General features: G+C 42.8%; 1 protein-coding gene across 4 annotated transcripts; it reads right to left on the bottom strand.

Moving 5' to 3' along the window:
• Positions 1-666: 666 nt before the first annotated feature.
• Positions 667-19,709, bottom strand: synpo (synaptopodin). Of its 4 annotated transcripts, XM_085790200.1 has the most exons (5): positions 19,439-19,640; positions 12,991-14,362; positions 5,836-7,883; positions 3,602-3,885; positions 673-3,487 (listed from the first exon to the last, which is right to left on the bottom strand). In XM_085790200.1, the coding sequence occupies exons 2-5, from the start codon at positions 13,157-13,159 to the stop codon at positions 2,704-2,706; spliced, it is 3,285 nt and encodes a 1,094-aa protein (XP_085646326.1). In that variant the 5' UTR covers positions 13,160-14,362; positions 19,439-19,640; the 3' UTR covers positions 673-2,703. The 4 variants fall into 4 exon arrangements, with proteins under 4 accessions (XP_085646325.1, XP_085646324.1, XP_085646327.1 ...); XM_085790199.1 differs by having other exon boundaries at positions 667-3,885; positions 19,571-19,709; XM_085790198.1 differs by having other exon boundaries at positions 667-3,885.
• Positions 19,710-21,311: the final 1,602 nt, after the last annotated feature.

Genomic DNA, 21,311 nt, shown 5'->3' with positions numbered 1-21,311 from the left:
CACCAGGCAGTAAAAACAAAGAAACAAGTCTTCAAATGCTGTGCTAATATCTGTACCCAACGATGACATTACCCTGGGCAATAAACAACTTGTAAGCATTTCAGTCAGTCGGTCATTTGTTTGTGTTTTTATTTGATGGCTTAAAATTGGATTTTCGTAACATCGTCTTTCAACTATCAAACAGCACCAAAATCTGCAAACTATATAGGCTACGGTTTTACTGGAGGGGGTATCTAAGTGCCTTAAGGGGCTATGTAAAGATGAAACATGAATTAGTGTTAGGGTGGCACTGCACAGAAATATGGTCCAAAAATGTTCTAGCTCTATGTACACAATAAAGGGTAAATTACTACTAAATAATAAAAAGACTAATTTGGGGGTTCTTGGTGGTCGAGTGGTTAGAACATTCAACATCCTATACTGTATGGGCATTCTGCTCCAAAACAGATGATCCTTACTACATGCCGTTCCCCTAGTCTCTCTCCCTACTTTCCTGCCTATATCGCTATCCTATCAAAGAAAAGCAAATAATACCCCAACAAACCTAAAAAAACAAACAAACAAATATTTTTTACTTGAGTTCATGTAAATTTCAGTTTTATTGCTGCTTTCAGTTCAGGTGATTTATGAAGTAAAACAATGAGACGACAAACTACAGATTATTATAAATGGTGTGTCATCACTTTTTATTTTGCTTTCATTTTCTGAAATCATACAGTTATGAAATACAACATGGGTTGTAATGAAAACATGCAGGAGAGACAGAGTAATAATAATGAAAAACCCCTCAAAACTCTAATGATTCATCTCTGTGTTTGGATGCTGGATGCAGTATTTGGTCTGTCCAGAGGTGAAGCAGGTTGAAACCAATCCAGGACAGTGATAGGCTTAATCCTGCTGAAGGAGCCAGGTCACCATGTAGCAGGTGTCCCTGTCACTCCAGAGACAAACTGAATATTCAGCTGATCCTTTTGGCCTGCATGCCAGGGAATGAAGGGATGATCTGTTGTGTGTGCTGGTGCAGGACTGGGCAAGATGAGAATGGTGTGAAATGGCTTTTAGTCTTCCCACAGTTGAAACAGAGAGCTAACTGTGGTCTGAAGGCAGCAGTTTGGTTTACAGCTACTTGCCACCATCATACCAACATATTGTTCTACAGGAATGTTCTGATTTTTACAGCAGGGTTTTTTTTTCTGGCTTTGTGAATGACACATGTTTGAGCCAATCAAGTTTTAAACAAATGTGAACTTAGCTGCTGAAATGGAATGAAAGAAGTGCAAATCTTGTATAAAAAGAAACTTCAGAAGATAAAGATACTGTACAGTTAGACTTTCATATGTATTTAAAATACATATCTTTCTACAAATCCTTTCCTCAAGACTCAGATAATAATTCACAACATACAGCATTACTCTAACCCTTTTCTCATGGAATTTTAACAATAACATATTGTTGTACCTTCTCCACTTGTGTAACATACAACTTCACTTTTAAACCTCACGCAAACAGGCACTTCGCAGACCAAGTACAGGCACAAAGGATGATTAGGTTGCTCATAAAGACATGGAAATGAAACCAATGACTTGTGGTGAGAAAAGGCAACAAAATTAGGCGTACATACATCATACTCCAATATTATTACAATCAATATGCCATCAATTTTGCTAACCACTAACATTTTGTTCCTAAAATTGTTCTTCATCAATTTTTGAAAAACATTGATTTCTTTTTTCCTGAAACATGGAAACAGTGCATCTATGCCCCATCTGACCCTTACATAACTCTCTACACTCAACGCTGCCCACTCTTTTCCTGTCATTCTTTGACATCTATTTATCTGTAAACCTTACATTAATTTCAGCAAATGCAGTACATAAAGCGACAGACTGTATATACATTGTGTTAAACTGATTATTGCACTGTGATAATTAAGCATATTAATTGTTTTCCATTGATTAAAATGGATAATATACTGTGGTGAATACTTTTACCATGTATGATAAATATGAATATCAGGCCCCACCTGCCACCGTATTTTTGTCAAGGAAAGAATAATGGAAACTCATTTACCCTATAGAATTGTCTAGATCAATATTCATTATTAATGTTGTGAATTATGAATTCACTGTGTAGTTAAATTTGATCCATTATTAATACAGAACAAGGAGAAAGCCTCAACCAAAGTCCTGTATAGTCCAACAAGATATGTATTTACACAATGTTCACTTTATGTGTCCCTTCTATGCCCTTAAAACTTAAAGTCCCTCTCTTTAACTTTCATAAGACCAGCAAATATAAAGATAATTATTCGATAACATTCAAAACTGATACCCCTTTAACAAAATTTAACTGTAATCATAGATACAGTGAAGGTATGTTTGTTCTAAAGATGTAAGAAGTATTCATTTGGAGTGAATTCAAATATCTTTGGCTATTTTGAGTCTTTGCACCTATTGGTAAGAAGCGTACAAGCTACAGCAACTGTGTTATATCAAAAGCTTGTTCTTGTCAGTCCGCACTATGAATGTAAGTCATATAAAATATTGATACTACCTTGATACAATATTAACCATTGTCCAGGATGGACACTCAATGTTGCAGAAAGGTAACTAATATTAATCTGAAGAAACTTCATCAGACAATCTTTTACCAGTTGATCCAATGGCAGATGCAATTTTAATGGACATTCATTCATACTCTCTCTCACAGGTCAGTGGAGACAGTGCTTCTCTTAACCCTCAGACTGCCACCCCAGCCACGGGGACAGGTGTTATAGGAGTGCAGGCCAGGCGACCGGAGGCCTGAGTCCTCAGACTCAACAGAGGCATCAGAGTCTGTGAGGGAGCGAGTGTTGTAAAGCCTCACAGGGGAACAGATCCTCTGTGTTGGGGTGAGAGGGGGGCTGGTGAAGGTAGGGGACTGTGCCCCCGATGCCCGCAACTGGAAGGGGCTTATGGGTGGTTTGTGACAGTCGTAGCCAGAATTTCCCAGAGGTGAGATGGGGAGGCTGTGACTGCTCAGTGCACCAGGGGAGGGGCTGTTTTTACGTTTGGCTGCATTGATGATGTTCTTTGCCAGGAGGCGATGGTTGGCCTTTGAGTCTGAGTTATTAACATTGGGAGACATGCACAGACTGTCTTTGGCTGGGGTTATAGGAGAGGTGACAGAAGATGTGTACAGAAGCTTAGTAGTGGAGAATGATAAACTGGTCTGGGAGAGGGCAGGAGACTGGGAACGTGACCCCCAAGGAGGAGAGACAGGATATGTCACTGTAGGTGTTTGGGAGGGTCTGGATGTGGATGAGTAGACAGCAGTGGAGGTATTCTGGCTGACCATTGGGGACTGGCATCTTGATCCCCAAGGAGAAGTAGTTTTAGAGGTTTGGGGAGGTCTTGATGCAGAGACAGAAGAAACAGTGGAAGAATGGGCATTTTGGCTCACCATTGGGGACTGGCATCTTGACCCCCAAGGGGGACAGGGTGGGGATGTGGCTGTTGCGTTTTGGGAGGGTCTAAATGCAGAAGAGGAGATGACAGTGGAAGCACTCTGGCTTACCATTGGCGACTGACATCTTGAACCCCAAGGAGGTGAGCGTGGAGAGGTGGCTGTAGACGTTTGGAAGGGTCTGGATGCTGGAGTGGAGGTAACAGTGGAAAAATGGATATTCTGATTGGCCATTGGAGATTGGCATCTTGTACCCCTTGGAGAGGAGACAGGGGAAGTGACTGAGCGGAAGGAGGTGGTGCTGGAGAGACGATTAGTTTGGAGAATGGGAGCACAGGTTCCAGTGGTTGGACCCTCTGGGCTGCTGAAACGTCTAGAGAAACTGGGTGTCCCAGTTGTCATAGAGGTCTCACTACGGGTGTCAACGGGGTCCTTTGGTGCCTGTTGGCAATGACAAATAATGTTTTTAGATTCTTGAAAACACATATACAATTATAACACACAAACATGCACAGTAAGAGGTTGTAATGCCTGGACATTATGTCCCTAAATGCTACAGTTTTGACTGACCATGACAAAGTGCTTATGTTTATTCTCTGAATTGGTTCATAAAAGACTCATCCTCCCTTTTTCTGTGAAATTTGACAAACTTTTAACTGAAGTCTGAGTCCAAATGGTAGTCAGGTCATCTGAGTGTTTTCCCTTCTGCTGTATGTGTTTCTTCAATAAGCCAGGCCAGTATGCATAGGCCCAGTCTTTAGTGTCTCTATCAAGTTACTGTGGCCTCCCCAAGGTGTTTAACCTTTACAGGGATATGAAGTTACTCAACTGCAGCAAGGGTGGCATTCCATGCTATGCACATACTAATGAAGAACTAACTATCTCTGCTCAGGATAATAGTATAAAGATAGATAAAGTTTTGGTCCTTTGAGATGAATGTTAATGGCCATATTTCAAATGTTAAGGGCATCTGTGGAAGACAGAAGGCCCATGTCAAGGGTCATATCATTTGTAGAGTGTCTAAGCCCCTGAGGATGAAACAAGACCAAGGGTCAGGTCTTGACACAAACACAAATAACTCAGATTCTCAGGAAGGCGTAAGATATCTTCCAGTGTCCCGCAGAAATAATTATTTTTGAACTTTAAATGTCACATATGTGTTTCAAAGAAAGCTGCGACCTTTTGCAAATTATCAGTGTACTTAACGGAGGCAGTGGGTTTATTTGCATATTCAAGTGTTTGCAGTAATTGCAAGAAAGGCAGGAAAGTGAAAGAGCAAACACTTATCAGTGAAATTAAATGGATGAAAGAAGTCAGTGAAGTTGGGAAATTAGAAAAAGGAGAAAGAGGTCATAGAAGAGTATTAGCATAAAGCTTTAATCAGAGAAGGAAAGTTCCACTTTAACACAGAAAAAACAATCATAACAGAGAAGATAACAGCAGAGAAGAGCAGAAAATCAAGGTTTATGAAAAGTAACATGCATTAACTGTGTCGTCTAAATCAGCGGTGACTGATGGCGCCCTCTGAGAAAATACTTCTGGAATTACTGTTTACGTCACAGAAACAATACATGTAGATGCATGATGCAAATTAGTATACAGCCTGCCAATTTAAAACATCAAGGAATCCAAATAGACACCCACATTAGCAACAGTATTATAGGTAGAAAATGCAAGAAGGCAGAGTATATTATTGTGAAGACATAAAGACATAAAAGGACCTCTGTTGCTGTAACTCTCGTGTCAGTGAGCAGCATTAAATTTCAAATCATAGATCATAAAGCAGATGCCAGACCATCTGTTTAAGTGCTTTGTGAAGCAGCATCACCCTGGTGCCCACAGAACTGGGAGACAAAGCGGAAAAAGTGTGAGGTTGTTTCTCATCATATTTTAAGATGCAGTGAAAATGGAAGTTTTTGAGAGCAGATGTGCGTTGCGGCTTTGGCTATGGCAACTTATCTGATTACGTCAAGGCACATTTTTGTTGCAACTAAGTATTTTTTTTCACTTTCTGAGTGTTTCCTCATGTGGAAAGTAAACAAGTTCATCTGAAGATTCAGTGCACAATAATAATTCCTCCATTTACATAATTAAAGAGGATGTAAATTACATCTGAACTTACAATAATTGTAGCATATGTAGCTTGTGATATGGAGTACTTGTTTTTTTGATATATTTCAGAATCTAAACATTTCACATGCAAAAATATTCCATATTATGTATCTACAGTAGGAGAGAAGAGACACAGGAAGGCACACGTTTAGTAAAAAGTGCAATAAATTTTAAATCTTAAACCCTCTAAGACTACTATGTGTGTTATCTCTTTCAAAAGAGCCAATCCCTCTGATGTAAACACATCTTCTAAAAATAAAACAGAGAGGGTCTCCACACCTGTGGTGCAATCCCTGCCTTCTTGGCAGAAAATGTAGGCCTCGGTGCCTGGACACCCGACCGGGGAGAGGACATTCGCTCAGGAGAAAAGGCAGGCATGGGAGAGTTGATCCTCTGCTGCCCAGAGGCTGGATTTGACAGATATTCCCCTCCTGCTGTGGGGCTGAGAGGCACCTGAGGAGACATCCGCTGGGTACTGAAGTGAGAGGGAGCGTGGTTAGGGAGGGAAGTCTGTCTGGTGAATGTTTGGGTGACCAGGTTCTTGGCCTTTGGTGCTCCTCTGGGTAGTGTACTAATGGGGTCCTTGACTGGGTTAAAGGTGAAGAGGGATGAATCAAGTTGGTATGGCCGGTGCCTCGATAGGTCCATCTCTATCTTGGAGCATCCATTCTCTAAAGGAGTCGGCTCTGGAATTGGCTGTGGTGCTGGAGCTGTCTGCCTCGGTTTTTGCTTAACTGTTTGTTGGGCTTTTAGGTTTTGTGACAGCTGAGCACTTATATCAGAGTTTTTAGCGATGGCCTTGACCCTACCAGGCATGTTGGATGGGTAAACCCAAGATGGAGGGAGAGACATCGTGGGAGAAGGAGACCTGATTTGTCCTGCTTTCTGATTCTCAACAACATATTTCTCCATCCTGGATTGACGCTTGGCAAACAGTTCAGCCCCCTTTCCTGAAACATTGGAGAGAGTCTGTTCTGGCCTGTGCTCTGCCCTCGGTCGGGTCCTGGAGCTCTTAAGACAGGAGGCCCATTCTGGAGCTTTAGCCGCCTCTGCCCTGGTCTCTTCCTCGGCAAGGAAGTTGGATGCCTCAGCCCCCAGAGCCAGTAACTCCTCCTCAGATGTTGGCTCAGGGACAGATCTGTGTCCATGTTTCTTCCTTTCATCCACACCTTGCACTAGAGAGAGCAGTTCAGGGTTCGGAGCTACCCCTGGCTTCTCTTTGAATGTGAACATTGATTTCCTACTTGCCCTCCTGGCAGCAGCAGCCCCCTCCTCAAGGATTCCTGTTTTGGATGGCTTCCTATCACCGGTGGGCTGAGGAACAAAGGCGGATGGCTTTGGGGCTGTGGGAGGGCCATAATGAGGCATTGGTGGGAACTGGGATGGCGGAGGGGAGGTAGTCAGTATCACAGGAGACATTGGAGGTGGGCTGGAGTGGTAGGCCTGTGGGGGTTGGTTTGTGAAGGCTGGTAGTGGAGGTGTAGGGTACGATGGAGGCGGAGGTGGAGGTGAGAAGGCCCCAGGTTGGGAAGCGGTGAAAGCAGGGAGAGGAGGCGTAGTGTAAGAAGGAGGAGAGGGGATGTCCATGACAGGACTGGTTGCCTCTGGAGACTGCACTGTCGGTGGGGAGAAAAATGGCCTGGCAGTTCGATTGATGATCGAACTTGTCTGCTTGGACGTGGACACAGAGACCCTCTCAGGTCCAGAGGCCCTGTGGCAGCCATTAAGAAGCTGTCCCTGGGGAGCTGGCTCTGTGTGGCCCCCATTTAGCTCAATCTCCCCCTCATCATGTCCCATCATGACTGGATCAGTGCTATCACCTCCAGAGGAAATCTCATCCTTGACTTTGTCCTCATGGATTTTATCTCTTGCCTCTTCTTCTTCCTCCTGCTCTTCCTTGACAGGGAGGAAATGTCTCTCTTGGATAACACTGTCCTCCATGTCCTCTTCTTTGTGGGAATATTTACCTGGCTCTTCCATGATATCAACTACCGCAGGTACCCTCACAAGTGGTGGTGGTGAGAAGAGTGGCCTGGTAGAGCTGTTCTTTAAGTTGAGATTTCTGTCTTTCTCCTCACTGCTCCTCTCTGCCCATGTTGGCCTGTTAGACAAGGAGTTGGTTTTCACATTCTCCACTCTGTCCTCTTCTGACCCCTCTCCGTGGCTTTTGAGCGTAAAGGCGTTGACTCTCTGCTTGCGGCGGTTGAAGAGCTGCACGCCTCTGGAGCTGGAGTTGGATGGGATGGTGAGCTGAGCCGCGATGATCTGACTCCTGACTCGAGCCTCTTTGAGCTCCTTCTCAGATAAACTGGCGCTCCGGGTCAGATCTGGAGTGAGACAGATGGAGAGAGAGTGGACAGTCTGATCAATAAGAGAAACAAGGGATTTTGTTTTTTCTCCTCCCATACCAGAGATGTTTGATTGATGATCAAAGGGACCCTGACTTTGGGAGACTTACATCTTCTATTCAAACAAATAACTCTCCCTCAACATCTAATTAAAGCTCACCACATTGCTTTTATGTACCAATAGAGAGAACCAGCAAGGACAAATTTTTAACAAGTCTGGGATTGAATATTCCCTTTAAAACCCACATAATTGTTTCTGCACCATATGGTTTTTATTGTTCTTTGCAGTACTTTTGATTCTAACCAATCAAGCGAGAAAAATACAGCTTTGAGGACATTTGACTGAGCAGAGTGCAGCTGAAGACAAAGAACTAACAGACGTCGGCAGAGAAACATTTCATACAAACAGTTAAATAAAAAGACATAAAAGCTTGGTGGCTCAAGTTAATAAAAAGATCTGGGTCATTGTCTGCCATAGTAGTCTACCAAAAAAAGAAAAAGGAAAAAAAAAAGATCAGTGCCTTACAGTGCAGTTTTGCTGACTGCTTTGAAATTAAGAGCTAAAATATGTCCATGTTAAAACTGACAGTTTGTTTTCTGAGCTTAAGAGCTCCATTCCAGGCAGTGGAGCTATTTCCTCTGCCATCTGCAGTAGTCCCTCCCAGAGCATTCCTCCACCGCTGAGAAAACTCCCTGCCTGAGCGGCCAACATGCCTTTGGTTTCTCTCTCTAGTTAATTTGTGCAATACTGCAGCTCAAACCCTTAATAGACCACTTTAACAATCTACAGCTTCCAAAAATGACATCTTTCGACTGCTGTCTATATACATACTATACAATCAAGTGTTCCCATCTTAAATATAGCGACTGCATCACTGCAGAGGAAAATTAAAGCTGCACCTATTTTTAACACAATAAAAACCTGCAGTCACAGACATTTTAAACCAAATGAACTTACTGTGGCTTATTCATTTAATTCATCTAACCGACAAGTGGAAGATATTCAACATCCCTTGAGTAGGTTTCTCAGACAGCTGGCATAGTCATGACTCTTTCCTCATTTAATAAGGTGATGGATCCAGACAGCTACATTATTTGATGTAATCATGTGCCAATCACAATAATTATGCTTAAATCAATCAATCACTAAAGCTGTCCCGTATAACTCACTCTGCATGCACTTTTTCCTGGCACAGAGTATAAAGCTAACATGATCAGTTCCCCAGTAAAAGGCATATTATGCATCTGTCATTGATTTTACAGACATTTTTGAGTCTGCCCTCACAGTAATTTGATTAACTCTTTGTGGGGTTTCTTTTACATATACTATCTAAAGTTCAAGGGCATATGTTTGTTATATAACATTTACCCTGTTGTTTTAATAAGTAATGAGGGATTGTGGGGCCTCTTTAGATTTTAAACATTTGCAATACATTTACAAGCACAAAATTACACCCTTTGACAACGACTGTTGTGTCTGTAGGGAAATGCATCAGTGTAATTTTCCACTATACTATCAATCAACCTGACGCTGACAGATGAAAGCCAGAAAGTGACATTAAAAGAGGCAGATGCATCAAGCACATTGCATATTTTGTGTCAGCAATTTGAGAGGGATCAAAGCATTATCACACAGCATTTTAAGCAAGCACAGTGCTATTGACAAAAGCATAAATCACTTCAGAGACGTGAACCAACCCTGTCATGTAGGTATATTCAGGGTTTTTTTTTTTTTAATCAAGGTTGTCAATATAGGTGAAAACACCTCCACAGGTCCATATAACAGCTGTTATTTGTCATTTACTGTTTATAATTCACTCTATGTGAACATACAAGGGATATGAAAGGTTGTCCCTGTATACGTCTACCTCTAGTGGGAGCTAGACTGGTTATCAAGTAACATACAGGTGCAAATCCCCTTAGTGATTAGTACCATGACCAAAATACAAGTGAGACTTTTATGACTGTTGAGAATTTTATCTTGTTTTTCCCTCTTAGTTTTCAAGTTAATTGATTTTAAATTAAAATAAACCTTAATTATGATCTGATTAAACACCAGCAGTAACTTAGCTGTGCCATGGTGATGTTAATGAAAAAACAATACATGGAAAATAAATATTCTCTTCTCTAAAAATTCTCTTATAGAGTTAAATTTGTGCTATTTCTAAGCTCAAGAGCAAATTACAGATCAAGACGAGGCTGAAAAAAAACAAAAAAGAAGTAGTTTCCTCACAACTTCTTAAGCTGTGTGAAAGAGAGAAAAAAAAAATCCGTAGGTTTTTGAGCAGTAGCTGATGTCTTATGTTGGAAAAGCATCATACTGCTACTAACAAGTAATGTTTTTTCACAAAACAGGCAAGCATGAATAACTCCTTACTTTTAATTCCAGACTATAACAAGTTACTAAAGTTAACTGAAAGTTCAGTTTATCTTGCAGGATCCACAGTGCCTCATCTCTTACCTTTTTCATGTCAAAACTCAGAGCTCTGCTGTTTTGTTGTACTTCCAGTGGAGTTTTCAATTTAACTGCGTCTGATAGCTTCACACCCCCTTTCTGTAGCGAGACACGGGATCGGGTTTCTTATTCTCCAGCTCCAGCTCACAGACAGACAGACACACAGGCAAGCAGGCAGGCAGGCAGGCGGGCTGGGAGGAAAGGAGGGGAGGGGGGGGTTTGTAGTTGGAGGCTGTACTGTCTGTCATCCAGCCTCCAGGTCTATTGCACTTCAGATCTGTGCTACCACCACCACCTCCACAGGGTTTCCACTAATTATAAAAAGCCAGTTGTGCCTGAGAGAGAAGAGCCCAGTGCTTCTGTTGAGAGAGTATCGATGTAGCACACAGTGTACACTTTGTTTTGACAGTTCTGGAGAGGTGTCCAATCAATGGCAAGTCATGAGCTTCTTATCTCTGTCTAATGTCCTGTGATGGCAGGGAGGTGTCTGACCCTTGTTGCAGTCTTTGAAGTGGAAACTGAACCTAGAGATACTGCGGCTTATGTGTGTATGGATTAGACCACTGGGACACCAGAGCTCCAGCAGCCCTCCTCCAGCTGACCTCCTCTGCCCTCTGTGTCTGTCTGGATATCACCATGTTCCTTAAAGGGATAGTTCAACATTTTGGCAAATTGGCCCATTGCCATAATCGCTATAGTCATAGCAGTAGGTTCATTACCTTTAATTGTCGGTGCAAGCTATTTTTAGAACGGTGGAGCAGAACCGCGAGCTGCTCAGAGCTACGCTACGGAGGCTCATGGGATTTCTTGGTTTCCCTCATCAAACTCATCAAATACACAATCCAACAACTCCAAAACACTCTGGTTGACAAGTTGTGACCTGCACATTCACCACGCTATGAGATAATAATGGAACGTTACGAAACGGAGCCGGAGGTAAATACAGAGACTACTTGCTGAAAAACTGTCCCTGAACGCAACGCGCATCAGCGGTTTTGCATGAAACTCTGTCTCGTAACGTTCCGTTATTATCTCATAGCGTGGTGCAGCTCACAACTTGTCCACGAAAGCGTTTTGGAGTTGCTGGGTTTTGTATTTGATGAGTTTGATGAGGGAAACCAAGAAATCCCATGAGCCTCTATAGCATAGCCCTGAGCAGCTCACGGCTCTGCTCCACTGTTCTAAAAATAGCTTGCACCGACAATTAAAGGTAATGAACCTACTGCTATGACTATAGCGATTATGGCAATGGGCCAATTTGCCAAAATGTTGAATTATCCCTTTAACGGTGCACTCTCCCCCAATCGAATGTCTGCCTTCTTTGAACCCCCTGGACCCTGAGCTACAACCTGCAAGGGCAGGATAGGAATTTCCTGCCTTCCAACAGAGTCAAAACTCAGCCTTCAGCAATGATGCAAGAGCCTCCACATCACATTGTCCACTCCCCCCCACTCCCCTGCTTTTCCCCTAACTTTCTCTACCTCATCCTTCTGCCCTCCGTCCCCTGCGTGGGTGTGAGCAGACGGGAAAACTCCCCCACAGCGGGAGGATTTAAGTCAGGGGGCCAACCCTGCATTTGTGTATCAAAGGTCAGATTACCCTGTCGGATGTTATCTTTCTCTGGGCGATGGCTGTGGGGTGAGCGGGATGACAGCACCAGCCCCCTTGGCTGATGTGTGAAGCGGTATGGAAAGACAAGGATTAACCGAGGTCCTGGGATTTTACCAGACTGGATTTGACCTCAACTCCTGGTGGATCCCATGGGGGAAATACAACCCCAGGCCAGGGGTTGAAACCAAGCTCTGCTGTTCGTATTGTTACTTTTGTGCATGGAAGGTCTCTGCAGAGGTGTACTCAACTTTAATCAGTGCCTTTCTGTTGTTTTTGGTGATGTGTGTTCCATTTAAGGAAACTAATTAGTGAGTAATGAGTGATGGGAACAGTGTTGGAAGCACAGAGGTTATAGATGTTTATCAGGGCCTTGACTACATAACAGTTATTTGATGGCCGTGACCTTTCTGTTTTCCTTCCCTGCAGCACAATGTCCTTTGACTCTCTTTGAATACTGCATCTGACAAACCTGTCAGAGTCCAGAGGTAATTATCCCTCCAGTTGACCATTGTTTTGTAGTTTGTTAATATTGATGTTGAACAACGTGATGTTGTGGTGCTGTTAGGGAGTGTTAATTCCTCTGTGTTTTTTCTCTCTGGGAGTTGACAGCTGTGAAAGGTCTAAAGAAGTTTCAAAACAGCTTTTCCCACTTGTGAGCCCATTGTTGTTGGTGGCTATGTTAAAGACTGCCCTTAAGCAGCGATGCATGATTGCATTTCCATTGCTGTGAGGACAGCATGTATTTTTACAGCATGGAAACAGATGTTTCATTGAGCATTTCACTGTGTCAGGTTGCACTGATGAGGCAGGGTTGCCTGTTTTCTCTATTTTCTGTCTAGTCCACTCAGCTGTGAGTTTTCTTATATGGTCATACAACAGTTCAAGCCATACTGTAGCATTAGGGCTGCACTTCAAACAAGCCACTGGAGATGTATTTACAGCTACATTAGGAAGCAGCAGAGTAACACAATGCTTTTACCCCAAATAAGGAGAAAAAACACCAGATAAACAAACACTTACTTGTTTTCCGGCTCATCTGTTCTTTGTTTACTCCTGTCTTCCCCCATGATGCATTGCATTCTGTCCCAGGAGTATGCGTATCTTGCGCTGCCTGGAGAGGTTTTCTCAATCCTCCTGGACTCCAGCTCACCCCTCTCCTGACAGACATATGTCCCTTCTCCATATCCATCGCTACCCACGGTTAAATGCTTCTGCTGCAGCGTAAACAAAAGTCCTCAGCAGGGGGAACTATGACTGTTTCGCTACAGTCAGCTCAATCGTCTCTCCTGATAAGACGAAACCTCTGTCCAGTTGGAAGGGGTTATTCCTTACTGGCAGGAAAATAAAACAAAAACACACACACACACAAAAAAAACGGAACAAAATAAGTAGCTCAGCTTTCCAGGTCGGGACTTCCGGTCATGGCTCTACTTTCAGCAATAATCCTTCCAAATGTTGTTCCGTAGTCAGCTGAACCTTGATGGAAGAAGTGCGCTCTTACTTTGGACTGTATTAAGTATTGTTCTCTATCTAAGAGCACCTCCCAGGAGGATCAGCTCCAGTGTGCCTTGGATGAGTTCCCATGGACAACTGCCACACAAAAAAGTTGCACAAGTTTGTTGTGCTCCGCTAAAAGTCTGGCAAAGAAAGATGAGAAACAGCCCAGTCTTCTCTATTTGCATCTCTCTAATACTCCTTTTTTTTCTCTCCCAGACTTCGCTCTTCCTCCTCTGCTATTTTGGTCACCAAAACATGCTTTTCGTCTGCATCCCAATCTCCTGCCTGCAGATTATTTTTCTCTCGAAGAAAAGGATCTGCCCTTTATCTCAGGGATCATAACTCTACAGTGACGCGAAGGGGAACTGTGTATATGGCGACTTCCTGCTGTTAGGTGCATGTGAGGAATAACATTTCACTCTGGAAAGGTCATTCCAGAGGCTGGTTTGTATTCAGAGCTCCAAAGCATTCAGTTCAGTTGGAGTTGCTTTGTTCAAGTGTCCTGTGTTATTTCTCATACATTAAACGCAAATGCAACCCCTGAAAGCAACACCCATCAATTCCCTTGTCTTTCTTTATTTATAAAACCATGGTTTATGAGGAAGAAAGTCTCTTTCTTTTGACACTTGTTATGAATGATACTGAAATGCATCAGCAACTAAGGATTGGTCTTAAATCTGGTAGTTCTGTGGTCAGCAGCTCCTTCGTTCAGAATTTATTATGGTTTGTTTTGCTCCTTGTAAAAAAGACTTGAAGTCTGTGTTTTGATTATTCAGTCAGTCCTCAAAATAATCTGTTTTGGTGAACCAAAGGGAAGAATTGATTGTGGGGAAAAAAGGTAAACTATAGTTCATCTAATCCATCATCTCCATGTCCATTTGCTGTCCAGAACCACCTGTAGAAAAAAGAGAAATGAGCCGGTTTAATTCAGTTACGCAAATGTCAAAACCATCAATATTCCTCAGTTATGTTATTTAAATGTGACATTTGTACAGAGAAAAGCTGGATGTCACATCTACCCATAGCTTTGGCAATCAGCTGGTACAAGAGTCCTACTTTTTGTCATCACCCCTTGTGTAATGGCACCACTTTCTCCCTGCTGGGACTTGAAGTTTGTGTTTTAAGTGCCCGACCTCAGTAGCGACAGTGAGTGCACAGTTTTAACAAATTGCGAGAGTGGCTGTTATTTGGGGGAAAAAGTGGTCTGAAGAGCATTTTAATATACTCAGCGTGGTCCATTTTTATACTTTTAATGAACACTGGTTTACCTCCAAAAACGACAAATCTCAATTTAAGTCCATTTTTGGGACAATGAAAGTCCAGTTCTCAGTTTTTAAAGATGGAGGCCAGCTCTCTCACTTTGAACTTTAGTCGGGCTAAAAGGGTGGAGAAGGAAATGAGGACATGCCTTAATAAAAGTCTGAGCATGATAAAACTCAGTGATGTCTCCATAGAGGGTAGGAAGGTCACAATATTAAAGCTTGAATGTTGAACATCTGTAAAACCTGCCAAGAAAAATTAGCTTTATCACGGTGTCTGGGACCTTTGATGTGACAGTACACTGCACTGAGAAAGTGAGTGTGGATTAGATATTTCCATGCAGAGACAAACAAAGATTTGGATGTCCTTCAGTGACATCCATCGCATTCTTCACGCTTATCCTAGAAATGGTTTCATTGGATCAGCGGCGTCATGTTCTCACTTCAAAGCTAATGAGATCCACTGGAAAGGTTTGTAATGATAAACCAATGTTTTCTTGTCCTTGTCCTTGATCAGACTTGCCTTTCCTTGAAGTTGATCACAGTTGCATTTGTTTCTGTTTCGTGAGTTTCCTTTCTAACACTGTGGAGCGGAGGTCCTGTGCAGATAACCACATACACACACACACACACACACACACACACACACACACACACACACACACACACACACACACACACACACACACACACACACACACACACACACACTCATTATTTTTAAATGTCCTCTCACACATTCCTCAGAGGCAAAGCTTTCACGCTCACATTCATCTTTTCTTAAGGTGTGCAAGCACTGTGAATGTATCTGTGTCTCTTGAAGGCTGTGTTTTGTGGAGATGCTCTCCGACATGACAGCTGAGTCATGACAGTCTGTAGGAGGAGTGCTCATTGGCCCCTGAACACAATCAACCCAAACAAAACACCGCTCCACCTCCCTGTAGAAAAAACAAAACAAAAATCCTCCACAGTTTAGCTTACAAGTGTGATCGGGGCAAGTGAGAAGAGATGAAGGCTGGTATTGTTTAAACACTAAGACAACAGCCCTTTGATTCCCCCAGATGTGTGACCCATGTTGAAATCAACCCTGATCTCATCTGGAAACTGACATTGTCTTTTTAGATTTGTTTTCACCTTGAACCCCTATGGGTTTCACAGCGTTTTCTCTGTTCAAAATTGTCTCTGCTGCTCCAAGATTTCAAGCTTATTGTAATCAATGAGAGCAGAGGCGAACACATGTCGAGGCTGTGCTCTGGAACACTGTGCCATATTGACTAAAATATAGTTTAATCATTGTCTTTGATCCAGGGGGGCTGAAAATATTTATGAACTGCCAGACAAAGAACAGATGTAGAACACTCGAAATTGATATCAGCAGTGATACATAATCAATCTGGCTGGGAAAAAATAAAACAACGCCAACATGTGGACTCTTGAAATCCTCATCTGCCACAATCTGTTGTTTTTTTCTTTTCCCTCATCCCCCGTTTGTTAATTTCCAGATTGGGTGTTATGTTTCATCCAAGCTGTTTTGTGATATCTACCCTGCTCCAACTGATCCTATCTCCCTTGCCATACCTAAGACCTTAAGTCATCTCTCCTCTTTCCGCCCTCTACCCCTCAATTACCTTCAAGTTCAAAAAGTATTTTACGGTGCCCACCTGTCCCAGTCGGCTCCCAACCCCCGCACACTTTTCCTGTGCCACCTATTGACCTCCATGATTACAGCCAAGGGTATCATTTACAGTCTGGCCCGTAGGCCACTTCAGTGTTTAATCACAGAGTTCCTGTACACCGTCAGCCGAAGATGGATTCATAGGCAGACAGCAGATCTGTACCACAGGTCTCTGCAGCATGTCTCGCAGGGTGATGATGCACAAAAGAAATGGCTCTGGCTGCCGTGCAAGCTGTAATCATCCATTTCGAGGGCTTAGAACCAAAAGGGCGTAAGTGACATTTGACAAACTTTACAGGAGAGGCAAAACAAAATTTTGACCAGACTTCAATCAACTGTATTCATTAACCTTAAACCACAACATTGCAACCACAGACATACTTATATGAATGAGTATTTATGTAATAAACTTATGACATATTAAAACAATGAACATGTTCTTAAACATTTTAAAATCAAAAAAATATGTCAAAAACGTCACATACGCCTTTTTGGCACCAAACATTTCCAAGTCTTCTAGGACATATTGGGCGTATCTGCAGAACAATGCATTGAACTGATTGAATAATTAACACTTGAATAAGTAATTAATTGTCATGTAACTCATTCATTAATTATTTTAAAAAGGTCCTATGTTCCCCGCTGTTGCTGGTCGATGGACTGTCTCTACTTATATGGACTCTATCCATCTATCTGGCCTGTCTAGCCTCTAACTGGTCTTTTTACTGTACTAAACTTAACCAACTCCTGTCTTTATTGCCTAAACCCAACCAATGGGACAATTACACTTCTCACTCAAAGTCACAACTCAACTTCTCACTCAAAAATAGGCAAAAATCTGCAAAGTCACAACTCCACTGCAGGTATGGGACAAAAAATGGCATGTTGCCCTGGTCTTTTTGGGGAAAAGCGGGGAACATAGGACCCTTTTTCTATGAAAGGGTTCTATGTTCCCCAGTCACACACATAACAGGTACATAGGAGCCGGGGAACATAGGGATGACCCCAGTAAGGCTCTCAAGGCATGATTCTGTCTTACTGTCATCACTCTTGTGAGGGCATACATTCAAAAACAACTCTGACTCATCTTTAACTTCTTTAATATAGGATTCATCAGTTTGTTTCATAATATTCATCAAAATCTTTTCTGCCTCAGACAGTTCCATGTCTGCAGTTTTCTCAGCCATTTTCATTGCTGTTTAAGGGCAACAACTACACTTACGCCCTTCTGGCTCTGAACCAACATGTGGGTCCGACATGTATTTAGATGTATTTTTCAGGGCCAGAAGGGCGTAAGTGCACTTACGCCCTTCTGGCTCCAAACATTACTCACATTTTTGAGTTAGGTCTTTATTGTTTTGTTGCTTTATTCAATACAGTTTGATTTCAGATGGGTCCTTTTGGCATCATTGGATAGAGCTCATCAAGACCTTTCTTTTGATATATAGAACTCATTTTCGCCCAAAATGTCACTTACGCCCTTTTGGTTCTAACCCCTCGATTTGTCCCTTGTGGCTCTTGTCTTGTGCGTTTACTACACATCTGGATCAATAGACAACGTGTAGAAAGCTTGTCTGTCACCTAATAATTCATACACGTGCATGCATTTTCACCTCAGGTATGGCATCTGTACATCATCAGTCGCTCTGGGCGCATTATGTGCTGAGGTACGTGAGATGTGTTGATGTCAGGTGAGTGAGCATTCCATCCCACTTTACAGTGTATCAGTTACCAAGCTTATAATGAGGCATCTGGTCAGGACATTGACTAGCAAGCTTTTATGATGGGATCCCTTCAGGGCAAAGCTGCTATGTGTCTGCCACATCCTGTCTTTACCTAGCCCCTTTACAGTTTGACACGCAAAAATCATTCAGCTGTAAACTGTAAAGGCTCCAGCAGGGCCTTTTGCTCTCTCTCTCTCTCTCTCTCTCTCTCTCTCTCTCTCTCTCTCTTGCTCAGACAAAGAGCCATTCAAGCGCCTTACAGCAGCACTACAAAATTATTTTGAGCTGTACTCCAAAATTGGCATTCCTGGTTCATAATTCCTCAGGAGGCTGTGATAGTCAACATGCCCCAGCTTGTGCAACCTGGTGACTGACATCTGAAACAGTGCACGGCACAGACGCCAATGAAAGTCACAAGCGTCTCTTTCTTTCTCCTTGTTTCTCTTTTCGTCTTTTAGGAATCCTGCGAGTGCATTCATAAATCATGCAGAGGAAGATTCTTGTTATGAAGTGTCTGCTTCATGTGCTGCTCATCCTTCTCTTACACTCACAGGTGGAGAACTTCAGGAGGCAAAGATAAATACTTCAAGTAGGTGTGTATGATCTGGTGCCAAAAGGGAGGACCCTTCTAAAACAATCAAGAGTCGTAATCTGAAAACTGTTAGACATGAAAGGAGGGAAGTACAAGCACATTTTAAAAATGTAGAACGGTAGTAAGTAAGATCAGTGCTGTAGGAATTACTTGCAGAATGTTATTGCCCTTTTTTTTTTGCAGTTATTGTTTATACATCAAGGCATTGACAAAACCGTTTTCTGTAGTTTCAAAGTATCTTCACTTACAGCAAAACTAAAGGGGTATAATTTGCAATGATACAGTACACAAAGTAGCGTATGGCTGAACAAAACCTAGCGTTGCCCCCCTGTAAAGCAGTTAATGGGCCTCACCTGTTGTGTTAACAGGAAGCAATTACTTATATATGTAAGTCAATACAGTCTCCAGCCAGGTCTTTAATTGGATTCGCCCTCTAAAGTTACACAGTGCGTTCAAGTCTATAACCTGGCACCACAGCAGGCTCCAAGCAGTCAGGACAATAGGCTTGGATATCAGTGACCACAGAGCTAATACAGGCAGCCAACCCCCTGTGCGAGCCTGCAGCCTGCACCGAGGGAAAACAACAGCAGCCACAGATGTTTGTCATCTACTCAAACAAAGAATTTCAAAGTTTCCCTCCTCTCCTGCTCTAGTTGCTGCACCCACCCACTCACCCCCTCTACTTTCTCTCTCTGTGCTCCAAACAAAGATAATGTCTTACCCTGTAAAGATAAATATAATGGGCTGCAGGTGACAAAGTCTGTAGCGATCACGCTTTCACAGCGACAGATAAAATTCCAGGATTTAGTACTCCTTCCTGTTTGGTGTGTGCTGGTTGAGTCATGCTGCTCACCTGTACTCTAGTGGGTCTGGCTGTGTGAGGCAGCAAGAGTGCGTACTGCCCCTTTTCAGTTCCTACGGCTCCGCACACACACCTCCCCCTTTTACCTCTCCCCTCTCTCTCCCTCTCCGTCTCTCCGTCTCTCTCTCTCTCCTCTCACACACACAGTTGAAGCAGACGAAGGATAGGGGTGGGAGGAGGGGGTCAGTTGGAACACAGAAGGCTCTTTGTCTGGGATCTTTTCATATGGTTTCCTTCAAGCTTGCATACTGAACACATTATGCTATGATATATTTTCATATTCAACACGGGGATGTTGAGGGACCCAGAGGGCCCTCACCCCCACTTTTTTACTTTCTTCACCAATTTTCCCGCCATGCACACCGCGTAGACAAAATCCAAATAAAGAATGAAAACTATGCAAGAAAAATGTAATAATAAGTTCCTGCTAAATCCACAGAATCTACTGACGCACTCCCCACATGTATTGGAATAATAAAACTCAAATAAAGAAAATGATTTCCTCTCAAGAATTGAGAGAGGAACCATGAGACATGAAGATGCTGCAGAGCTTTCCACCATCTGTGTGAGTTACTCAGGAGAGAGACTTACGAACATTCGTACTTGATGTACAGTACAGAGTCTCTGGCTTCTCTGCTGGGATGTTAATCCTAAAATTCACTAATAGAACTCCATATCTCCAAAACACTGATTTACTCTAAAGATCCCACATGTGCCATAAAATGTAACATCTGGTCCACTGTATAGTGTCTGAGGCTTAAGGATTATTATATCTCTAGATTTACACATGTTTGGATACTATTCCATTTTAAATGTTTTGACCTGAATCGTCGGGGCTCACACAGAGTTGAGGAGCAGCAGTAAGCACTGCATTGGCTGGGACTACGTGGTGGAGACATATGGTGGAAAATATGCTTATTGAATGTCTGCCAGCATTTAGGAGTAACATCCTGGTCACCCTTCAGCCATATACGCTAACTTTATTTAACGGTGCAATTATTCTGCCAGTGGTTCACCGCCATTTCAGACAGTAGGTCAAACAAAGTTTCCCTCCAAAAGGCAAACCTCCACTTCCAGAATCTGTTTGGATCGCAAGTGTGTTGAAAAGTGTATGAAGAAATCACTTGCGCATCTTTTGAAATTGTGAAGGTGTTGTTGGTTGTGAAATTGGTGTGACATGTTTGTCTGAACTTTTCATTTCACCACTTTTCCTCAGCTGATGGATGGCCACGCAGAGCTGCTATGACAATCCATCACACTGAGGCTACTCTCAGCCCGGCTTCTCCTTCTCCTTCCACATCCCCTTGCTCCTGCTCCCACTCTCTCTATTCTTTTATCATTCTCCTCCCCTTCCTCACACATCTGTCAGACCAGATCGATGTCTCTTTTCCTTATCTCTTTGTTTCATTTTTTATAGTCTCACTTCAGGTTACTTATTTCGATTTTCCACTTCGGTCTCCCTTTCTCCATCACCATTCCTGTGTGCTCCCTCCTTTGACCCAACCTCTCCTGACATGTTTATATGTGTAAGACCCCATGCAGCTGGGAGAGCAGCCATTAGCCGCTGTGTCTATCTTTCTTTCTTCTCCCTCTCTGCCTCTCCAGTGGCCTGCTTGGCTCTGCTCTTTTGGCGTGACTCTCTGAAGGGCAGCTGTGTGTGTGGGAGACCAGGGAACGGAGGGGAAATGTTAGCGCACATTCCTTCAGAAGAAGGGCTTTTTTTTCTTCCTAA

Source organism: Trachurus japonicus, chromosome 10 (genome assembly GCF_045865225.1).
Source record: "Trachurus japonicus isolate A0001 chromosome 10, Traja_1.0".
Classification (NCBI taxonomy): Eukaryota; Metazoa; Chordata; class Actinopteri; order Carangiformes; family Carangidae; genus Trachurus; species Trachurus japonicus.
Note: the sequence above shows the minus strand (reverse complement) of the source record. Positions and strands in the feature narration are given on the sequence as shown.

Excerpts from the sequence above, each read along its gene's own strand:
- synpo (XM_085790199.1), bottom strand. The coding sequence starts at position 13,159 with ATGGATATGGAGAAGGGACATATGTCTGTCAGGAGAGGGGTGAGCTGG. Across the intron at positions 7,884-12,990 it reads ACAGATGAGCCGGAAAACAA|ATCTGACCCGGAGCGCCAGT; the intron begins GTAAGTGTTTGT and ends GTCTCACTCCAG. Across the intron at positions 3,886-5,835 it reads AGGCAGGGATTGCACCACAG|GCACCAAAGGACCCCGTTGA; the intron begins GTGTGGAGACCC and ends CATTGCCAACAG.